We start from the raw sequence: 21575 nt of genomic DNA, 5'->3' as shown, positions 1-21575 counted from the left end.
TCACGCCCAGATTTCTCCCAACATCCGGGACATTGGGAGCGGAGCGGCGTGTGGAAAGTGGGTAAGCAGGGCAGCGGAGGGCGGACAGGCGGGTTGATGACAGCTGTCAGTGCGGACAAAAACACCACGGATCTCTGAAGAGGAGCCGGATGGATCTGCCCTGAACCTCCAGCGCGGACGGGACGACGCCTCGGTTGTATCGGGGACTACTAGAAGGTGTCGCGGAGGTGAGGTCATATTTTTTGGGGATGGGGAGGATCGGTGCCAGTTTGCCCCGTCTGTCTCTCCGGAGAGTCGAGATTAGCACTGATGGCTATCCAAGCTAACCAGCCAGCTAAACAGTTGAGCTAGCCCCGGCTCCCGGTGATTGTGCTCGGTGCTGAGGGTCATCGCCGAGGGAAGGACGCGTGTGGGTGGTTGTTGTCGTTGCTGTTCAGCGGTAGCTTCACTGGAACTGTTGTAAGAATAACATTTAAAGGGGACTCTTTCAAATGGGAATTTCGGGAGGACGACGTGCTAGTTAGCTTTTCTAGTTAGCATTTGTAGTTAGCGTACCAGGACCAGGCTAACCTCAGTTAACTTCAACGCTAGTGTGGTTAGCAAGCTAACGCTAACCACACGGTTCACCGGCGTAACTTTTGCTTTAACATAGCTTATACTCCTCATACAATGTCTTTAATATTCATAGTGCAGGTAGAGTAATGTTAGCTTCGCTGGTGAGTGGAAAAGTTCATGTTTCAGTAATGTGGTAGCTGAAGTTGGTTCGATTCACGTCAACTAACAATAACGCACCAACCTGCTGTTATTTGATCAATAATTACATGAATGAATATATGTTACACTCGGTGTTTCTGTGGTGGTCACACTGTTCATTTAGAATCTAGAATCCACGGGGTTTAGATCATCAGACGTCTCGAAGCAGAGCTCATTCTTCGCTCGGTCCTCTGACTCAGCTGGGTCCTAAACTAGGCGTGTTCCCCCTGTCTGTGCCACTCAGTCACACTGAGGATCCGTCTGTGATCTGTTACCTTACGATGTCTGAATGTTCATCAGCCACCATCATGTTGGTGATGAGTAACACCATTATACCAGCTGTTAATACCAGACATATCAGTGCAGTCATCGGTTCTGATCTGTTTCAGATGTTGGGGTTATTGTTGTCATCCTCCTCTGGAGCCCATTGGCTGTCCTGCATTGGAATGTTATTTCAAAATCCTGATTTACAAGCCTGCAGTGGTCCTGCATGTCACGTTTAAATCTGGTTCATGTCAGCCACAAGTGTTTATCCAAAGCCCTTGTAGGTGCCATACATGAGTGACTGTCTGTTTTTGCAGGAATGGAAGTAAGAGATAGGGAGTGTATGAGTTGTTAGGGAGATTAGAGTATATGAAAGCAGTGAAATGTAGTTGAAACTGGACACTGCCCTATTGCTTATGTTTGAATATTCTCAACACTTGACTTTGTGTACGGCCACGTTGAAGTTTCTTCTGCCTCTGTTTTTTTCCCACTAGGTGTTTACGCACTGTCTTGTGTGTTTTCTGGACTCGTACATCATCGGTAGAGCTACAGTTGCAGAGGCAACATGGGGACACAAGGCTCTGGTAGAAAGCGTGCCCCTTTGAAAGATCGGTTCTCAGCGGAGGATGAGACCTTGAGTAGCATTGCCCGAGAGGTAAGTTCATACCCAATCACATACAACTTGTTTCTCTGTTTTGGAGAATACTGGGATAAACCTGGGCTATATTCTCTTTGTATTGATCCATTCATGTGTCGCTGAATCATTGCTAATAAGATTTTCTCCAGCTCTGATTTTCTTGCTTATCCTCCAGATAATGGGCTCTTCAAGCATAGGTTGAGGGTGAATTTATAAATCTATGATGTTGATGTGGGAAGCAGCATCAGATTTTAAAAGGTCGAGTAGGGTTCTTCCTGAGTGCATATCTCCATCAAGGCTAACGCCCTGTTTCACCTTGTTAAAGTAAGTTTGAAAAATTCCCGGATCTTCCCGTTTATCCCAATCTGCTTCAAAATGTGTTTTTTTTCTGGAGTCATGCCCAGCCCACCCCTCTGCAAAAGTTCATGTAAATCAGTTCAGTAGTTTTTAACGAAAATTGCTGACAAACAAAGAAATGACAATGAAAAACAAAAAGGACAAGAGTAGCCTGCCGAAACAATAATTAGCTGTAATATTATTTTTACATTTTTAAATTTAAAATATTGCTAGAATGTTAATAATCACCATGTGCACATTCTGATAGATCTGATGTTGTGTCGTGTGTCAGACTTTAGGTTTGCTTTTGAAACAACTAACTGTTTAGTCAACCACTGGCAGAAAGGTGTACTGAACCTGTTGCACAACCAATTATTTAGATTTGAAGTGCTATGGTCAAAGTTGTGTCAGCAAATCGGCCTCGGAAACATACACTTCTATGTGGATATTCAGGTTTTACTTGTTAGTGTTTCAGCCCGAGCGAGAGAGACAGCTGGTTTGGACCACAGAGAGATTGACTAGAGTGTTTTTGTTTGGGGGGGAAAACACAGGCAGAGCAGAGAAGCTGCCTGGCCTGTAACAACTTGCCATGGGATTATTCCATTTTGTTCCACAGCAGCGCTGCCATTCCTTTGCATTTTTTCAGAATGTGGTGGCTAAGAACACAGCTTGCAAAGATAATTTTTCAGAGTTTCACGTTTTTTTCAAGTTTGGTGGGCACAGGCAATATAGCCACATTTTCTGCAGATTTTTTTAGATTGTTTCTGATCAAGTCAACTGATTTCTTGCATTCACATGTGGAAATGTAATTCTGGATCTTTCAGCTTTTCATTCATATTTGTCTTGGCCCACTTCACTTTATCTGTGCTGTTTCAAAGCTGTGCAGTGCCTCATTCTCGGGCACTAAGCACAAGGCTCCATTTGCTCTCTTTATAGTCATGCTGGCTGATCATAGAAACATGAGTCATCTGACCCTCCCAGTAAGGTCCTACATCTGAATCTCTTTATGGAGCAAACTAGAGATTAGATCGACTGTGCAGGGAGTTTGGTGTGTAACTTGTTGCATATCACCACCCTCCCGGACAACCCTTCAAATCAGTGCAGCTTCTGCTTCACGTTGTCTGTTCCTGGTGTAGAAAAGTTGAAGCCTGTCTGCCTGTGCTTGGCACGGATCACTGCTGCGAATGACTGTGAATTTGAGCCTGAACCGTCACCGGCCTCTTACGTTACTGGGCAGTCAGTCCTCCAGGATACCAGAAGCTTGCTTACAAATCTGACAGTGTTTGAATCAGATGATCATCTCATACCCGATGTGCCTCAGATTAGGATCTAAGGGAGCTAATGGTGCTTGAACAAGGCAATCATTGACTTTCCTCAGTGTACAGAGGGGGTGTGTTTTTGTGGAAACTGTAGTTCATAGTCCATATAATTTTATTTGTAAGTCACTTGTACAATGAGAAATGCCACAGTAGTTTATGTTGCAGAGAACATTCTCCACTGTCTGTGTGATCTAATTTAATACCCCAATAATGCAAGCCTGTATTTTATTTGACATAAAAAAAAGGTATTTCTTGTTCAAAGTACCACATTAAACACAAGGAAATCAACATATCCAGGGACTAGTCAGATGTAATTTTAATATTTTTTCAAGGTTTGTCCTTTAAATTACATAGTTAATTTAAGTGCATTTAGTGTGAGTGTACTGGCTTATTTGTAAGTCTTTCTATCCCATTAAATCTATTGATATTGAGGAGCTAGATATCGTTAGTTGACAGAGGTTATTATAAAAGAAATCTACATTTACAAAGTATTCCACTCAATGGCATTTATATAATTATCTGCACCCTCCATTTAATGTACTAATTGTCAACTTACATCTTACAAATGAAGCTGGAGATGCCTTATTGTGCTTTCTAATTATAAGTTTGTACTCTTGTTTAGTTTGTTAGTATTTCCTAGAGTGTTTTCTAGATGTGATCAAGTTGCTTATTTTGTCCAAAGAACAGTCCAAAACCCATAATATCAATGTTCAAATAATCTACAGTTATAAGTTGAGTTTTATCACAGTCTCAGTGACTCTGAAAGCTGCAGGTGATCTCATGATGGATTGGTGGAGTACTATTTGTCCATAGTGCTGGAGGTGCGTTTGATGGCGAGCCGCTCAGGTTACTCTGCCAGCCCCACACGATGAGGCTGTCCGAGAGCTGGGGCCAGATGGGCCAGGCTATAGATAGGACAGAGACAGAGCTCAGCTGTGCTGCTGTGCAGAGCAGGTCACACTGTCAGACAGCTCAACAGGTGCAGCACAGCACAGGGTCGGCCGTCTCTCCGGCTTTCTCATTTGCGTGCTCCCCTTGTACATTCACAACTTCACATCCTTTTTCACCTTGTGAAAAGCGTGTTTCATTCTTTGACCATCGGTTAGACTCCAAAATCACTCAGAGTAGCACTAGGAAACGATAACAAAGTGTCCCACCAGGGCTGGAAGATATGGCCAATAATTATATCAGATACAATTTTTTTATATCAGTCGATATTGATAATTACTACGATTAAATGTCACATTGTTAATTATTTTAAGTTCAAAGTCTTTTTTTTTTGCTTCTGAGTGAATGTTGTGGTTTTAAAGGGATAGTTCACCCCAAAATTGATATGCATGCAGCTACTCACCACTATGACGATAGAGGGGTGGGTGAAGTGTTCACAAAACACTTTTTGAGTTTCAGGGGTAAACAGCATTGCAGCCAAATCCAATACAATTGAAGTAAATGGTGACCTGTGTACTGTGTTTACATTATGCATAAATACTATATAATATATTGTACTTTTAGAAACTTTAAGTGAAAATTATATTGTGATAATTATTGATACTGTTTTAACACCCCACCGTGACCATAACCTTCAGCAATGATGAAATGATATGTTATCAGCTGTTCAGAAATGCCTCTTTATATGAGGGTCATTATTCTATCTTACTCATCATCTCAACTTTCCCGTGTATGTACAATCCGGGGTCATGGTTTTCACTTATTGGGATGTCAAGATCATTCTCCTGTTAAATAAAACTGTAGTCCGTTCAGGTGAATACAAGTTACTTCCTCCTACAGTTAAAGTCTACCTCCACCACAAGGGTGTTTTTCTGTTTTCATACTATAGGTTTTGATATTGATTTCCCTGTCACACACTAGATGTACCGATAAAAACAACATTGAGTTTGGGGTGGTCGTTCAGCATCAATATAAAACAATGTTTGTTCACTCCAGGCTATTAGCAAAACAGCTCAAGCGAGAGACACCGTCTATTCTGGCAGCGCAGATAAGAAATTGCTGGAATGCTGACAGTGTTTGTCTGCAGTGAGATACAGTACACAGCAGCATGCACAGTATTTATGGACTGTCTTTTAGTCACAGATAAAGGGCTGGGCTACATGAGCAAGTGTGCCATTCTTTGGTGTGTTCAAATTGTAGGCATGTATAGTATGGAATTAGTAATATGGGTGCAATAGAAGGATTGGCCTCATAGCCACCTGTGTGACTCCTCAGGGCTGGGTAGGGGCTCGCCTAAATTAGCTCCCTGTGCTGAGCTACTCTGTAAAATGAGCTGCTGTCCATATTCTGGCAAATTATTTCATGACTCCTCTCACTTTTCACCCATAGGAGAGTTTTATTTTACAGAACTTATTGTATAGGTAGTAATGTTTTTCAATGAGTATAGGCTAAATGACTTTACAGCTCTTTGTATAACACAATACACTTGTTAGCACTACGAAGTACATCCTCCAAAATGAGTATAAAGTTGATATTAGAACCTCCCTAAAATAGTTTTAAAAAAACAGCTCAACAATAAATCCTACCATCATCAAGGTTATAATTTTTTTGAAAGTGTACTGAAGTATACACACTAATAAACTGCCAAATGAGTGTATCTTAATTAACACAATGCAATTTCTTGTTATTTATAGAAGTATAATCTGTATGCTATTGGTGCTAGGAAATGTATTAAATAATACATATTATATTGTTACATATTATTCTAATGCTGTGCATAGCTGAGAAAATAAATTACATTTTCTAGGATTTGTTAAAAAGTTTTAATACACCACACCTTGCAGCAACACTGCAAAGTCAATGCCATCATCTAAAAGTTGGCTAATTTGGTTCTAGCTCCAGGAAGAAGCTGAGCTCTCATAATGATACTGTCACTTCAAAGAAATTAAATCAATCTTTTTAGGAAGTGGAAGGCTTGAGTGCCCAAATATACTCATGTTCTACTGTGTGATTTGTTTTTGTTTAAGGCCTCTTCCTTGAACTCATTGCCTTTGTTTTTCTTTACCATCTTTTAACTGTTTCCTTTTAATGGCTGACAAGTGTATTCATGTTGTGTCTCACAGGCGGAGGCAAGGCTGGCAGCGAAGAGGGCGGCTAGGGCGGAGGCCAGGGATATTCGAATGAGGGAACTTGAACGGCAGCAGAAAGAGGTATACAAAACAAACTGAACTTAACTGGCAAAGAAGTACTGTGATGATTATTCAACCCAACGAGTTGTAAATGTCCTGTAACTGCAAATCAACTGTAGAATGAACGTTAAAAATTGTTTTCTCCCATTTTTGTTACTGTTTTTACTTCAATTCCTGACAGTTGCTACAATAATTTACAGTTTTTGCAATCTGCCTCCATTGTCACTGGTTTGGAGGAGACTGCGTTTGACTCTACATCTTGAAAGAAACTTTCAGATTAATCTGAGAGTTCATATACAAAACCATAACCACAGAAAGAAAAATAAGTGCTGCATGTCCACAGATATCCACAGACCAACATGTCTATTCCTGTCGCAAATGTCACCCAATGTTGTTTTTTATATTTTCATATTTTAGAGTGAAATATGATTGTATGTTTTCCTTGCACTTCCTCCCTCTGTCCAGCATTCTTACCACTCATCTGGCAGTAGCAACAGAAAGTGGGGTCAGATCCACCAGTGGATGGTAGGCGAGCGAGCGCGTGCTGCAGCCTCGCAGTCCACTAACAGCCTGTTGTGTGTGTGTGTGTGTGTGTGTCTGAGCCCCGGTCAACCCTGACCGTTTACACTTGACTCACAGACTACACTGTACCTCACTATGGAAATATGCCTCAGCAGTGTATTTGCTTTGGAGACACCCTAATCTGTGTATCTGTAGACCAGGCTATGGCCTTTGACTTTATTTAGAGAAGCTGAATTTGCATGAAACAGGGCAGTTTGGACGTTTAGCTGCAATCCTCAAACCTCCAGCTACTTTATATATAGTGGATGGTTTTGAAGGTTAATGAGCTGGTTTTGCATGGATTTAATCTGGGTGTGCATCGTTGTATTGACTAGATTGTGCTCTGTTTTGTTGCCTTTTTATGAGAATATATGAGACAAAAATTTGCTGCATATTACCTGTTCTTGTATCTTCATCCAACAGCGTGGTCTTTCATTTGAAAAGCAGGATTTCCCGTTCTGATTTTTGTAACGCTTTCACTCAAAACCCTGCGTTCGTACTCAAATAGCTGCTGCTCAAACTGTGCACTTGCACTCAGATGATTTCTTGCTTGGGCTGATTTCCTGTGCTCCAGCTTCTGCTCTTGGATTTTTTTGTTCTGCACTTGCATGGGCGGTTACTTTAACCAGGTTCATGCAGTGCCGCCCTCTACGGCTTTATTAATACACTGGCTTCCCGGCGCTTTTTTATTTGTCAACACTGGTAAACTGAAATTCTATCGGTTAGGGAATTTTGACAGACTTGTTATAGAAAGAATCCAAGCTCGGAGGAGAAATTCAAAAGCAGATGTTTCATGCTCACACAGTAGTAATTTGAGAACAAGGACAAGAGCAGGATATCCATCCAAGCAGCAAAATACATTGAATGCAAGCTCACAGTTTGAGCACAAGCAGAGCAAATCTAAGCACAAGCAGGGGCTATTTGAGTGCAAGGGCAGGGTTTTGAGTGAAAACATTAACCAGTCAGAACGTAAAATGTATAAGTCTCGCTCTCAAACTGAAAGGCCACACTCTTGATTTAAGATACGGAAGAATAACCTATTCATGTTTTTCATTAATCTTGCTGCTATGATTGAAGTGAGTAACCGTGGTGGATGTTTATCCATTTGGTTATAAACATGAGGACAGAAGTTGTACAGCATGGTTTGGGGTTTACGTAGCAACTGTTTTGCAGTGACATTATTCACCCTTGTGAAGCCTTTCTACTTTCACTCTGTAACTCTTATCAACTTTCCTCCCTGACTCCAGGCTGACTCTGAAAAAGCCAGAACCTCTAGTAGTAGTAGGTCCAGCAGTCGTCACCGGGTCTGTATCTCCCTCACACACTTCCTCTTTGTCTTCCTGCATTTCCTCTCCTTTTTTTCTTCTTTAATCCTGCAGTTAATCTCTCATCACCCATACCCCTCTGTCTACTTCTCTGCTGTGACTCCATGTTTCCACATTAACAGGGGCTGGATGATGATGTCATGTCAGTCCGCAGCTACAGGGTGCGTACATAATACACCCCTGCCTGTTTTATTAAGACTTGGCTTTCATAAGGGCACACTGATGACGTGTGAAAGCAATAGTTTTTGTTCAGTAAGCACTACTTAGCAGTATTACATTTATGTTCTTTTGAGCTTAGTCCATACTTTAGTTGTCCTGGAGAAGATTTATGTTAATGTTTGTCTGTTTCTTTACTTTGAAGTCAACTTCATCAGCAGTACGCGACCTTGGTTCTAGTACAACTCGATCCAGTTCCCGTAGAAAAGATGCCCTGGTGCGTTGTGTGTGTGCATGTGTGTGAGACCATAATGTACCATGTGTGGAGTCTGGCAACAGGTTAATATTGATTGATTCTCAGCATGTAACCAGAGTTCTGGATAACTTTATTGTGCTAAGCAGAACTAACTTGTATTCCAAAGTGTTTGCTCAGCAGCAGTCAAAGCTTACAGATTTTCTCCCCTCAACCTGTGCTGAGTTATGTGCAACAGTATAGATGCTCTTGAACACATTGCCAGTAGTAGAGAATAGAAGGGCTGATATTGCATTTGCACCCGCTGTTACAAAAAGCTTATCTTTGGGTTTTCTTTGCATTTTCGACATCATATCTCTTTACTTAACTTCCATCACACAGTCATTGTAATGGCAGGTCCTGTCTGTGACAAATTTTTTTGTTCCCTCTGTGTGGCCTTGATAGGATGTGTAGAAATAAATGGTTTGCTTTGTCAGTTGCTGTGTTATGTTACTTAACCTGAACAACTAACCTGGTGTTAGTGAGACACAGGAAACGTTTGTTGACTGGGCAGAACCAGCTGCATGTCTCAGATACTTGATCATAACTCCTGTGACTCCTGTTCTCTCTTCAGTCTGACAGCCTCTCCACTAGCTCTGCCCTCAGGAGTTCCCGCTCCACTGTATGCACACGTATATCGATCAATTCATTACTGCTGCTTCTACGCTTTCCTTCCAGTCATTTGACTTACTCAAGGTTCCTTTTTTCTGGGCTGAACAGAGTTCTGTGTACAATGACCTTCATGGCCATAAAAAGGCTTCATCCAGCTCCTCGAGGAAGGACCTGCTGGTCAGTGTTTTTTTTTCTCAGTGTTAGTGTCTCTGCAGTCTCAAGCATGGAGGCAGTGAAGACTAACGATAGTGGTGGTGATGATCTACTTGTGAACAACTTAACCCCTGATTTAAATTTTTTTTTTTTAAAAAAGACACTAAAGCTGCTTTCAGACATCCACAAAAATCCTGACAATCTCCTGAAATTTTCCTGAGGGGCTGTATGTGAGAACACAAATATCCAAGTCAGTTTTTTCCGGACATTCTCTGTAGTTTCTCCGGCCAGCCTCCAGATAATGTGGGAGTGAGCCCATGTGAGAACACAGCAAGAGATTAGCCAGAGGATTCACCATACGCGAGGGGGTGTGTTGATCACATTTACAACATGTGATGGGCACAAAATAAAAAGGAATACAATTCATCTCAGGATGAAAAAGAGGTGTCAAGCGCTAGAAGACAAGATGTAAACTTGGAAAGACATTGAGACTCCAGAGTTTTTGGGGATAAGAACCGATGTCTGTGTTGATATGCTGTAAACAAAAACACGTGATTTGCGTAGTGGACTTTTTATGCATATTTCCTCCCTCCACCTGAAAGAGATTTTTCTGTCGCCTACGCGTCTAACTGGAGAACCTCATGCTGTGTTCTTCATAAAAGGCAAATTGACCCATTGTGCAGACATTGTCCAGAGTTCATGTCTGAAAACAGCTATAATTATCGTTTATCAAGTTGTGTTAAATGTATCAGAAATATTAGTCTGACACTAAAATTCATTATTTGAGGTCAAATGTTACTACTCTTCCAGACTGGTCTGTACCATGATCAGAGGAACTACACCAGCCTCACCAAGAACAAACCTCTGTCCTCCACCTCCTCCTATCAGCCTCCGCCCTCCACCTCCACCTCCACCTATCAGCCTCGGGTCAGTCTTCCTCTGAGTGCTGCCTGTCCAACTTTCAGCCTTTTTATTTGGTAGTCAAAGGACACCCAATGAAACTGGACTCCAGTTTGAACAGCATACTCCTATCTGCATGATTCAGTTTATTGGACATTTATATTGCTAACATAGTTGTTATATGGCTGCAATATGGGCTATTGTTTGTTTGAGATAAAAGTATCAAAGATTAAGGGAGAAACATGCTGATTGTATATAATGAGTTGCCTAGTTATGTTGCAGAAAGACAAAACTGCCCTTTGAGGAGATACTGTATCTATCCACTCTAAAACAGTTATTGTGTTTATTTGAATTCATGTTAATTATAGCTGGCTGACAAAAGTGGTGTTCTACCAGTGTTACATTACATTACATTTCATTTAGCTGACGCTTTTATCCAAAGCAACTTACAATAAGTGCATTCAACCATGAGGGTACAAACCCAGAACAACAAGAATCGAGAAAGTACAATTTCTTCAAAAAAGCAAAACTACAAAGTGCTATAAGTAAGTGCCATTTAAGTGCTACTAAATTGTTAGTTTAAAAATGTTATTCAAGGTATAGTCGGAAAAAGCACAGCGGACAAGGACAGTGTCACCTCACCTGACTTCCACACTCTGAATGCTACAGGGTCAGCAAAACATTCATCCTGTTTCCACCCGCTGCAGCTCTTAAATCTCTCTCCACCTCACATTCCCGCCACAGCACTCCTCTGTCCTCTAAACTGACCTCTCCCCGCTCCCCTCCTCTTCCACAGGCCACCACTTCCTCGTCCTCCACCACGGGTACAGGGCTGTCTCGCAGCCACAGTATGGTCAGTTTCTGTTCACTGGGGTGGGCAGCATCTCTCTGCATGCCTCTAGTTATCTTAAGAAGCAGACCTTTCCCCTCTCCTGAGGCCAAATACATGTGATAGGATGCCCCAGTCACTTATATTTAGCTCCTGTACAGTCTGAGCATGTGGCGTGGCCAGAAATTTGTAGTTTAGTTAGTTAAAACAGGAGCTTGTGTGAAGCTAGGGCCACTGAAACAAACTGATGTTGGAAATGGTGTTTCATATTATTGCATGCTGCAAAGAAAGCCCTCATACGAAACCTATTCAGCCAATGCCTCAAAGATTTATGCTCCTTCTCGTGTTTTGCTGAGTCCTGCATTGTCTCCCACGTGTTCCTCCAGGCCTCTATTTGTGACAACACGGGTCTTTACGGCTCGGGCTACAGTTCAAGAGCTGTGAGTCTTCTGAATGTTTGTCGAACCAGCGTTTCAGCTGCATACTGTTTTGCCTTTGGCCTAACATCTGACTTGATGTGGATCCCCTGACCGATCCTCTCCTCCCTCTCCTCCTCCTCCTCCTCCTCCTCCTCCTCCCATCCTCCCATCCACAGCCCTCTGAATACAGCTGGTACTCCTCTGGTGCCAGCTCCACCCGCAGCAGCCCTGCGGTGAGCACCCTATAACCACCACCATCCTGCATGATATCAGCTAACACCACACACAGACACTGACAGACTCCCCTTTGCCCCCTCTCTGCATCACACATCCTTCCTCATATTGACGGTGACTATGTTTACATGGACACCAATATTCAGAGTATTAAGCTTATTCTCAACAAGATACTATTTAGATTATGATGTTCCATTCTTTTTCCGGTGAACATGTTAAACTGAGCTGAAATAGTTTAGTGTACAATGCTGCAGTTTTTACCATTTGGGAGGTTTTCTTTCTAATTTTGCAAAAAAATACAACTTCTTAAAATTTTTGGAGTATGACCTTATTTGTGTTAAGGTAATTAGAAAATACTTTTTACATGACAGTGTCTTATTCAGACTATTGTTTTAATCAGGTTAATATCAGAATATTGTTGTCTGTATAAACATTTCCTCTGTGACCTCTCATACCAAACTGGCTACAGCTTGATTAAGAGAGCAGCATCCTTGAAGCGTGTGAACTGAGAATTTCTTCTGCAGTGCTGTGCAGGCTAAGGTGTTGAATCAGGGTTGTCTGACTTGCTTCCAGTTGGTCCAGTTGACTAAATTATCCAAATTGCATGAATTGGCATTACTTTCTAGGTTTATAGTCTTTGGAGTAATCCAATAACCTGTTTTAAACAGACAGTGCTACTGAACATCTAGGAATTGCTGTTTGAACAAGACGTGTGTGTCAGAAAGAGCCTCGGGCATGCAGCCATCTTCTTCTTTACTTTGGCGCCTCATTGTGTGCTTGTATGTGTGCGTATTCCTCTCAGTCTTCCTCAGATGATGACACTGTCAGCAGCGTGTCCCAGGAACGCTTCAACAGAGGCCGCAGGGACAGTGTGGTGAGCTGTAGGGAACATAATCTAGACCCAAGCTGTTTTGTTATTGTAGTTGATATAATCAAAGATTTTTCAACGATTCTGTCACTGCATCACCTTCATACCTATTATTATTATTATTATTATTATACATTTTAAATGCATTGACCATGAACTCCTCTGGCTGCATTGTGTATGTCATGTTTTTCCTCTGTCCTTTTTTCCTAACTGACTTTTACACTTTGGTCCCTGTTATCATTTATTTCTCTGCCTATCATCTATGTCTCTACCATCTTCCTCCTGTGTGTCCTGTAAGCAGTCGTCCGACTTCTCAGACATTAGTGAGTCAGCTGCTGATTATTTCAGCCGCTCCAACCGAAGGGGCAGTATTGTGTCTGACCTCGATGATTTGAGCATTCCAGATCTGGACGCTGTAAGTGGTTAAACCAAGCTCGCAACAGTGGATTGGCAAATGCAGTGCAACAACAATGTTTGAATATTTTTTATAATTGATGCATGATTTGAAAAATATCTTTTGGTTTTCAAAACTCATCCTACATCCTGCTGTCATGTTTTATTGATAACCTTATAAAAGAGTAGACTGATATAAGGCTAGTCGATGTAACAGCATGGACTTGTCATGTGTGATTTTTAACACTGGTGTGATTCCCTGAGCATTGCACTCTGGTTGACAACTGTGTATGATCTGTGAACATGCAGCACTTCTCCCTGACTCGTATTAACCCGTCTCCAGGACTAACTCCCTGATTTACAGGTGAAGAACTCAGCTCAAAGCATAACCACACAGGACGCATGGTTCTCAAAACTGTGCAACTTATTCTATAGTAATACATTTTTTTTCTGTTGCAGCTGGATGACAAATGCGACAAGCAGTATACAGATTACAGTCGGGTGAGTTTATTATTATTATGTATTTTACTTAATTCATTCAGTATCTTCACAAAGCACCAGAGTAGGTTTATATATACATATAGAAACCACTGTTTGAGAATTCATCAAGAATGTAACTCTCGAAAGCAACAGGTAAAATCTTACACTGACTACTGAATTACAGTGTTACTATGGCAACGCAATCGTTTGTCAAGTTCATAAAACACACTTCAGCACATGTTTGTGACAATGCCTCCCTCAGGAGGATGTGAATAGGATCACTAAGAGCCCTGCAGGATCGGATGTTGGTGTTGAATAACATGTTGGGAGTTGTGTTGCACTTTTGCATTTTTGTTTTTCTGACTGTGGCGTTTTGCGTCCGCAGCCGTCTTCACGCTGTGCCACCCCAGGCCTCTCAGCAGCCACGTTGGCATCACTGGGTGGCACCTCGTCACGGCGCGGCAGCACAGACACCGGCAGCGTCTATGATGCTGACACCAGTCTGAGTGAGCTTAGGGTAAGGGGAACTACACGCACAGTGTTGACTCCTTCTACATGTGTCTGTTTAAATAGAAATGTGATTTATATGAAGTAATCATCATTACGTTCTCAAAATGTTTAAAACCCATATGTTCTATGTTTGAGTCAGTTATATAAACTCCTTTTTCTGTGTATGAATGAACCTTCCACAGCATTGCCTTCCTCCCTGCTGTTTTAAGTGTCTGCTTTAACCGTTTTTCTTCAAGTATGCACGGGAGGTCTGGATGTGTCATGTGTCCTGCGTAGCTGGGTGGTCATGTGTATGCCAGCTAGACTGTCTTTGAGACGAAAGCACGGGTGCTCTGTTATCTCTCCTTGATACTCCCCTACCCTCTCTGACGCCCCAGCTCACCCGATCCATTCCTTCCATCTGCCCTACAGGATATCTATGAACTAAAGGACCAGATTCAGGATGTAGAGGGGCGTTACATGCAAGGGCTTAAAGAGCTGAAGGTAGAGGGGCTTGAGCTCGCAGCATGCCTTCTCTTGTCCGCTGGGAGCAGTATGGCCTCACTAACCCCCCCCAACCCTACTCATACCCCTTCTGTGCCCCCCTCTCTCCTGTAGCTCTCTAACACCACAACTGTGTCTCTGCGTGCTCCCAGTGTGAATTGCGTAATGACCCTTTCTGTTGCATGATCTTCCCTCACTTCCTGTTTTGATCCAACTCACTGGTTGTGGCCTGAAGTGAAGGCACTCCCACAGTTCAGAGGTGTAAGAAGAAGAAGAGCAACATGCTCCACCTGCTGACAGATAACAGCAGTTCTCTCAATTTCAACACTCCTCTTCCACCAGCCTCAGTGTCGGCCCTTTAGTTTGACGTCTCAATTAACCTTCAACAGCTGCCTGCTCTCTTAGAAAGGACAATATACCCTTTATCTCATGTATATGAGTAGTTTACTAACAAACCTGACTCCTGGCTTGTTCTTGGTAGAATTGAATACATCTGAAGCACTTTAGCTAGATTACTTTTCACCATCTTGTTTCTGGTTCACTTGTAGCTCTCTCTGTCAGATCCCCCTTTTCACACTTCTGCCTTGTTTCACTCCTCAAAGTGAATCTACGCATTCTTGTTTTTGTTTGTTCAATGTCACCTCTTTGATATCACATAGTGAGCGGTTAAAATGGTGAAATACCACAAAAGGTGTTCAGAATTATGTCTAATGACATTTAGAAATAAGAAAATATATTTGTAGCATGTTTGGTGTGTTAAATTTGTTGCACCTGAAAGCCCACTGGATGCATGTAGGTGAGCTGTGCTTTAAACGTGTTTACTCTGTTTATTAACCGGCTTCCACCCATATCAGGAGTCACTTGCAGAGGTGGAGGAGAAGTATAAGAAAGCCATGGTATCGAACGCGCAGATGGATAACGACAAAGCCAACCTCATCTATCAAGTCGACACGCTAAAGGACGTCATAGAAGAGATGGAGGAGCAAACGTCCGAGATGAGGAGAGAGCTGGAAGAAAAGTCAAAGGTGACATTGTCGATCAATCAAGGAAAAGTCATTTTACAAAATATGTGGCCGTGCTGTGGCTGAAAAGTTCTGTCTGTGGTTTCAGGAATTAGAAAGGCAAAAGCACACATGTACAGTCCTGCAGCATAAACAAGAAGAACTGAAGGAGGGAATTCGCCAGAGAGATGAGCTTATAGAGGTAAGGCTGACCATGCATTAGGAAAACAAACTGCTTCTGCCAGTGTGAACACATCAGTTTGATATTTTATCAACTGAAAGGTGTTGGTGCAGATTGTAGAGGAGACTTTGTTCTGCAGGAACTTTGATAAGGGTTGATTGGCACTGGCCGGCCTCTAGGTCCTCTCCCAGTCTATTGCTGGGACATTCAGCTGTTTCCTTGTCCTGTGTGACTCTGAACACTATCCTTCATTCCTCTCTCAGTGTTATCTCCTCAAATGACTCTCTTCTCTTCCTGTCTGTATCTCTCATTTTTGTATCTCTATGTATTTATGTGCATTTTCACTTCTTTTGTCTTCTTTCATTCAATTTATTCCTTTTCTGTTTTTATCCTGTGCTGTGTCACCTCGTTACTGCTCAACGCTGCTGCAGGAGAGCCAGCGAATGCAGACTAAGTTAGATGCCCTCACCAGAGAGGTGTTTGACCTGCAGGAAACTATAAACTGGAAGGACAGAAAGATTGGGGTAGGAGGCCCCATGTGGCTGCTCCGACAGAAACCGAGAGTCATAGATTATTGCACTTTTTCAGCCTGTAGACACCGTGTGCAGCTCTCTAACCTCTCGTGCTGTCTCTGCATGATGGAGATCCTTAGGCATTAGCACATACCTGGACCCATCCATATTCACAGTTTGGAGTTTTGCATGTCAAATTAACTGGGTTTTCAGTTTGGGTTCTGCCGTGCCGTGTCAGCTAACAAAACAAGTGCACTGGCCCTGTGTTAAATCTACAAGTGGACAGCCTGTAAAATACAGATGTTTTTCTTTAGGGTTGTTATGTTAACATAGGTATTTGGATTACATATCTTCTTAAGCATGACATGCATGTTCCACGTGTGGATCAGTTCATTTGTTAGTTCATGAAGTCAGACTCCTAATGATGGAAGTATAATAATTAGTATGTAGCTTTTCACAAAGTGCAAAATCAGAGGTACATCATCTCCTATGTTTTGTTTTTTTCTATCTTTATTCAAGACCATGGATTTTAATTTTAAGAGCAGGACTTATTGATTTCACTTAAATAGTTCCTGCTTGTGCTCCTGCTTGTGCTTTAGCTCTGTTGAAATCCCCAACCAATAGAATGACCAGCGATCTACTGGACTCCTGTTCCATAAAGGTGTTTTCCATTCAAGCACAAAAACGGGAAGCAGAAGTAATAAGAAGGCTATGGAGGGCAATTTTCACTGACCTGTTAAAAAAATTAAGATCATATGTTTCCTGCGTGCACAGAAGCAGCTTGAGCACGAGAAGAGCTGAACAGGAGCGAAGGAAATCTGTCCAAGCAACAATTTGAGCACAAGTTTGAGCATTAGCAGAGAAAATCTAGGTACAAGCAGGGGCTATTTGAGTGCAAGTACAGGGTTGTGAGTGAAAGTATTACAAAATCTTGCTCTCAAACTGAAAGAACACGCACTTGAATAAAGTTAAGAGGAAATAAATCCATAATCTCCCTCCTTGTAAACTTATCAGCCTCTGTGTTGTACCTGTCCTATATCTTTTCCCAGTATCATTTTCTATGAGCATGTCACGCATGTTTGTTTCTTCCTCCTCTTCGGTGGCTTGGGATGCACAGTGCATGTTTGTGCATGGAGCGTGTCTTTGCTGTGTCATGTGTTGCATGTCTGTGTCTGAGTCTATCCAACTTCTCCTCTGCCTCTTCTCCTCTCTCTCTCTCTTGTCTCCTCTCATCTGTGTGGCCAGGCCCTAGAGAGGCAGAAAGAGTACTTTGATTGCATTAGGAATGAGAGAGATGAGCTCAGAGATGAGCTCGCTGACATCAAGGAGAAGGCCAAAGCAGGAGAGGTAGGTCCACTAAGTCCCAGAAAAGACATAAGGTTAGAGGAATGAGTTTACGGCCAAACAACCACATTTTATACTTTTTCATTTTGGGTAGAAGCCATTGAATTTTATCAAAACTGTTACTGTGTACTTTTAAATTCTGCCTTTTTGTTTATTTCCCCACTATATTTTCTTGGTGCAGTGTTCATCTGTAAACCGATTCAACATGTGAATATACAGAATCTGTGGGACAACATTTCAGGGCTGGAAGCCTTCTGGTTTTTGTTTCTAGATTTAACTGATCGCATTTAAGGAGACTTTGTTTGCCTCCAGGTAAACAGTCTGTGTTGAGAGCAGCAGAGGTGGGACACAATGACTGAAATGCTTCAACTACCTGCTTTTTGATTTATCTGCGTTCATATGGAGATATCTGTCAATAGAGATTAGCCAAAATGTCGTCTGCACCTAAATATACTTCGTCATCAGAATTAGCCTCTGGGCTGCGAGATTGATCTGTAGATGACCATGACTTCAGTTCACTACATCAAATGACAAATGAATGGATTTATTGTTCAAAGACGTATGCTCTCAATATCACTGTTCATAGACATCACCACAGTAACTTCCCGTATTAACAAATGCGCAAGTCAGCATCTGTTATTGTGCAAACACATGGTAAAAGAAAGGAAAATGTCAGAGGTGTTGTGCAACATTCAACATTCAAACATTCAAAAACAATGAATGTAGTTATACACTGCCGAAGGTCTAAAGAAGCAATGTGAAGCAACATTCACATAGTTAACTGGAAAAGATGGTTGTGATGAGAGTGGAAGTATTTTTGCAAACATGTCTGAACAGAGACAGAATGTCTTTGTCTTTGTTAGTTTGAGCGGACGAATCCTGACACATCCTGCTTCACTTTGTGCCTTCAGGTTTAAATGAGGCAAAGTCAGGGGCTGAAACTTTTGTTATATGGATATATGATACATGTTATCACCCACAGACCACTCACTGGCCTTTACTGTTCAAGATTTTAACTTTTGTTTTTATTATCAAAGCTCCATGTGTTCATGACTGCCAGCTGTTGGTTTGTTTGGTCACTTAGTGGGGGTGGTATGATGGGAAGAAGTGACATCAGTTTATAACTTCATTACTGTAAAGGTTGTGGCAACAGAGTTTCCTCAGTAATTGGCCTTTTCTCACCACAGAAACACGGGCTGGTTATCATCCCAGACGGCACACCGAACGGAGACGTCAACCACGAGCCCGTGTCCTCGGGGATCACTGTGGTCTCCCAGGAGGCCGCCCAGGTGCTGGAGTCTGCAGGAGACGGACCGCTGGGTGAGTCTGAAGATGTGATTTGATAAGTATGCAGATCTGATGAGGCGTGTATTTACACTCACCAAAGCTTGGAATGAGAAGAAAACCTTGTACGTTTGAGTGATCTTGTTATTCTATTCGTTGTTTGTCCAAACAACGCATATGCAACAGGATTCAATTGTTAAACACTGACTCTGCTTTTCAAAGTAAACTGCGTCAGTTCTAAATAGTTTCCATCTGTTGTGTAGATGTCAGGCTACGGAAGTTGGCAGAGGAGAAGGATGAACTGTTGGCTCAGATCAGGAAGCTGAAGAATCAGCTGGAGGAAGAGAGACAGAAACACTCAAAGGTGGACAGTACGTTCACGGACGGGGAGAGGATGGAGAACGGTACTGACCTGCACGTTATTGAGATGCAGAGTAAGTTGGTTTTATAATTATGAATCCACACACTGATGAACATTTTCTCTATTTTCAAACCTGAGCTGCTATCAGACATGCACAGAACTCCAGATATTCTCCTGAAATTATCCAGCGGGGCTGTATGTGAGAGCACGAATGTCTGAGTCAGTTGCGCCGGACACTCTTTGCAGATTCTCCTGCCAGCCCCCTTGTAAAACCTCTGGATAATGTCTGTGAGCCCATGTTAGAATACAGCAGGAGATTCTCCGGCTGACAATGACAGCTCTAACACGCAACAGACGCAAGACTGAAAAAAAAAAAAACTTGTGTAGAAGACACAGACGAAAATGTCAACTTGGAAAGACAACGAGATTTGAGAGCTAGTTCATGTGTGAATAACTCTGCTTGTCTCTGTTTTCTCTGTAGGAGACGCCAACAGACAGATGAGCGAATACAAGTTCAAGCTTTCTAAGGCAGAACAGGAAATGGGCACAATGGAGCAAAATGTGAGTGGGAAAGAAACGACAAACCACATGATAGTTTGCACTAAATTAAAGAAACATGATTCACAGGCTTTATAACCTTTTGTGTCTGTTTTTCAGATTAATAGACTTGAAGGGCAAGTGTCCAGGTACAAGACAGCGTCAGATAACTCGGAGAAAGTAGAAGACGAACTTAAAGCGGAAAAACGGAAACTTCAAAGAGAGGTAACGACGCCGAAAAACTTATTTTTCCCAGCGAGGAAAAACTCAGCAGGCTGAATGTGATGACTCTCCTCTGTTCCCCCACAGCTACGCACGGCTCTAGATAAGAACGAGGAGATGGAGATGACCAACAACCACCTAGTAAAGCGCCTTGAGAAGATGAAGGCCAACAGGAACGCCCTTCTGTCGCAGCAGTGAGGCAAGGCAGCGTCACCACAGAAGCCCTTAAACTCGCACCTCAGACCTCTTGACTGCCATATTTGCATCTGGAGCACATTTCCATTTTCAACTGTAACACTTTAAAATTTGTAGCTAACCAAAAAAACACTTGTAGCACAGGAAGAGAAACAAAACGGAACTGTGTCTGTTTTCTTTTAAAACCCTGAAGTGTTGGTTTGAGCTGGCGAGCTGCCAGTGTTTTGGGAGGAATGACTCTAAATAAAACTTTAAAGTTGCTGGGAGATACAACCGAGGAAAGATCTCTTGTCACTACTTAATTTTTCTGACCTTTGTACTACATCATGTTATCCAGGAGATTTTCTTTCCCTCTGGCTGGGTGCTTGGCTGTATTGTTTTGTTTATTATTCTTTTTTTTCTTTTTTTTTTTGATAAGTTGCATGAATGAGTATAATGATGCTTTTTAAACTATTCAACCCTCACAGCTGCTCCAGCCCTGCACCTTCTCTGCTTCCCCTCACACAGTGAAGTGCCTTCTCACACTAGGAGACAGGGGGTCTGCGCCGCTCCATGAAACAATAATAGTTTTAACAGGTACAGAATGATGTATTTAAGAAGAGGTGCGGCCGTCATCTGAAAATATATAGAACCAACTTTGTCTGCTGCGGTTTCATTGAAATTTTTTCAAATATTTAAAAGATTTCTTGAAAATAAATGTGTAATTTACAGAACTGTGTATACAACTGTGTATATTTCTAAATATGTATTGTCAAAACATGAGGTGTGAATGTTATTCATTTGAAGGTTTGGTAGTTTTCCTGTATACATACACTATATTTAAATATGGGTGTAGATTTCAAATACCTGGTGATATTTCAGATTATTATTATTAATCTCACTTAAGGTCCAGATTTGAATATGGAATAGACAACAGCCAGTGGTGGGAGGCACTATGTTTTCTGGTTGTCCATCCGTCTGTCCCAGGTAATTGTTCTCTTGGAGTCAAAGATGAACTGATAAGAAGTTAAAGTCACTGAGACTGCCATATTTTTTTGAACGGGACATATCAGGAACCCCCCCCCCCCATAGGTAATTTCATCACATCTGACACAAACATTCACTTAGACTCGAGGATGATCTGATCAAAATTTGGAGGTCCAGGTCACTGTGACCTGACAATTTACATGTTTGTCCTTGAACATGATTTCATAAGTCCGTCTTTTGGGAATTCCTTCAAATTTGAATGCGATGTCACTTGAACTCAAAGTCGTCAGAGTCAAAAAAGTAAATGTATG

At 41.9% G+C, this 21575-nt stretch overlaps 1 protein-coding gene across 15 annotated transcripts; it reads left to right on the top strand.

Moving 5' to 3' along the window:
• Nucleotides 1-21: 21 nt before the first annotated feature.
• Nucleotides 22-21016, top strand: lrrfip2 (leucine rich repeat (in FLII) interacting protein 2). 15 transcript variants are annotated; one of them, XM_047342260.1, is made up of 28 exons: nt 23-227; nt 1512-1672; nt 6381-6467; nt 6912-6971; nt 8255-8311; nt 8455-8493; nt 8694-8765; nt 9355-9402; nt 9501-9569; nt 10356-10472; nt 11242-11298; nt 11661-11714; nt 11870-11926; nt 12730-12801; nt 13097-13210; nt 13648-13689; nt 14054-14185; nt 14590-14661; nt 15516-15686; nt 15772-15864; nt 16275-16367; nt 17601-17702; nt 18887-19019; nt 19247-19417; nt 19826-19905; nt 20002-20106; nt 20191-20302; nt 20766-21016. In XM_047342260.1, the coding sequence occupies exons 2-27, from the start codon at nt 1583-1585 to the stop codon at nt 20299-20301; spliced, it is 2298 nt and encodes a 765-aa protein (XP_047198216.1). In that variant the 5' UTR covers nt 23-227; nt 1512-1582; the 3' UTR covers nt 20302; nt 20766-21016. The 15 variants fall into 15 exon arrangements, with proteins under 15 accessions (XP_047198221.1, XP_047198216.1, XP_047198215.1 ...); XM_047342259.1 differs by having other exon boundaries at nt 20191-21016; XM_047342261.1 differs by lacking the exon at nt 23-227 and adding an exon at nt 311-459 and having other exon boundaries at nt 20191-21016.
• Nucleotides 21017-21575: the final 559 nt, after the last annotated feature.

The sequence above is a fragment of the Hippoglossus stenolepis genome, chromosome 12 (genome assembly GCF_022539355.2).
Source record: "Hippoglossus stenolepis isolate QCI-W04-F060 chromosome 12, HSTE1.2, whole genome shotgun sequence".
Classification (NCBI taxonomy): domain Eukaryota; kingdom Metazoa; phylum Chordata; class Actinopteri; order Pleuronectiformes; family Pleuronectidae; genus Hippoglossus; species Hippoglossus stenolepis.
The sequence above is the reverse complement of the archived record's forward strand: the minus strand, read 5'-3'. Positions and strand labels throughout refer to the sequence as shown.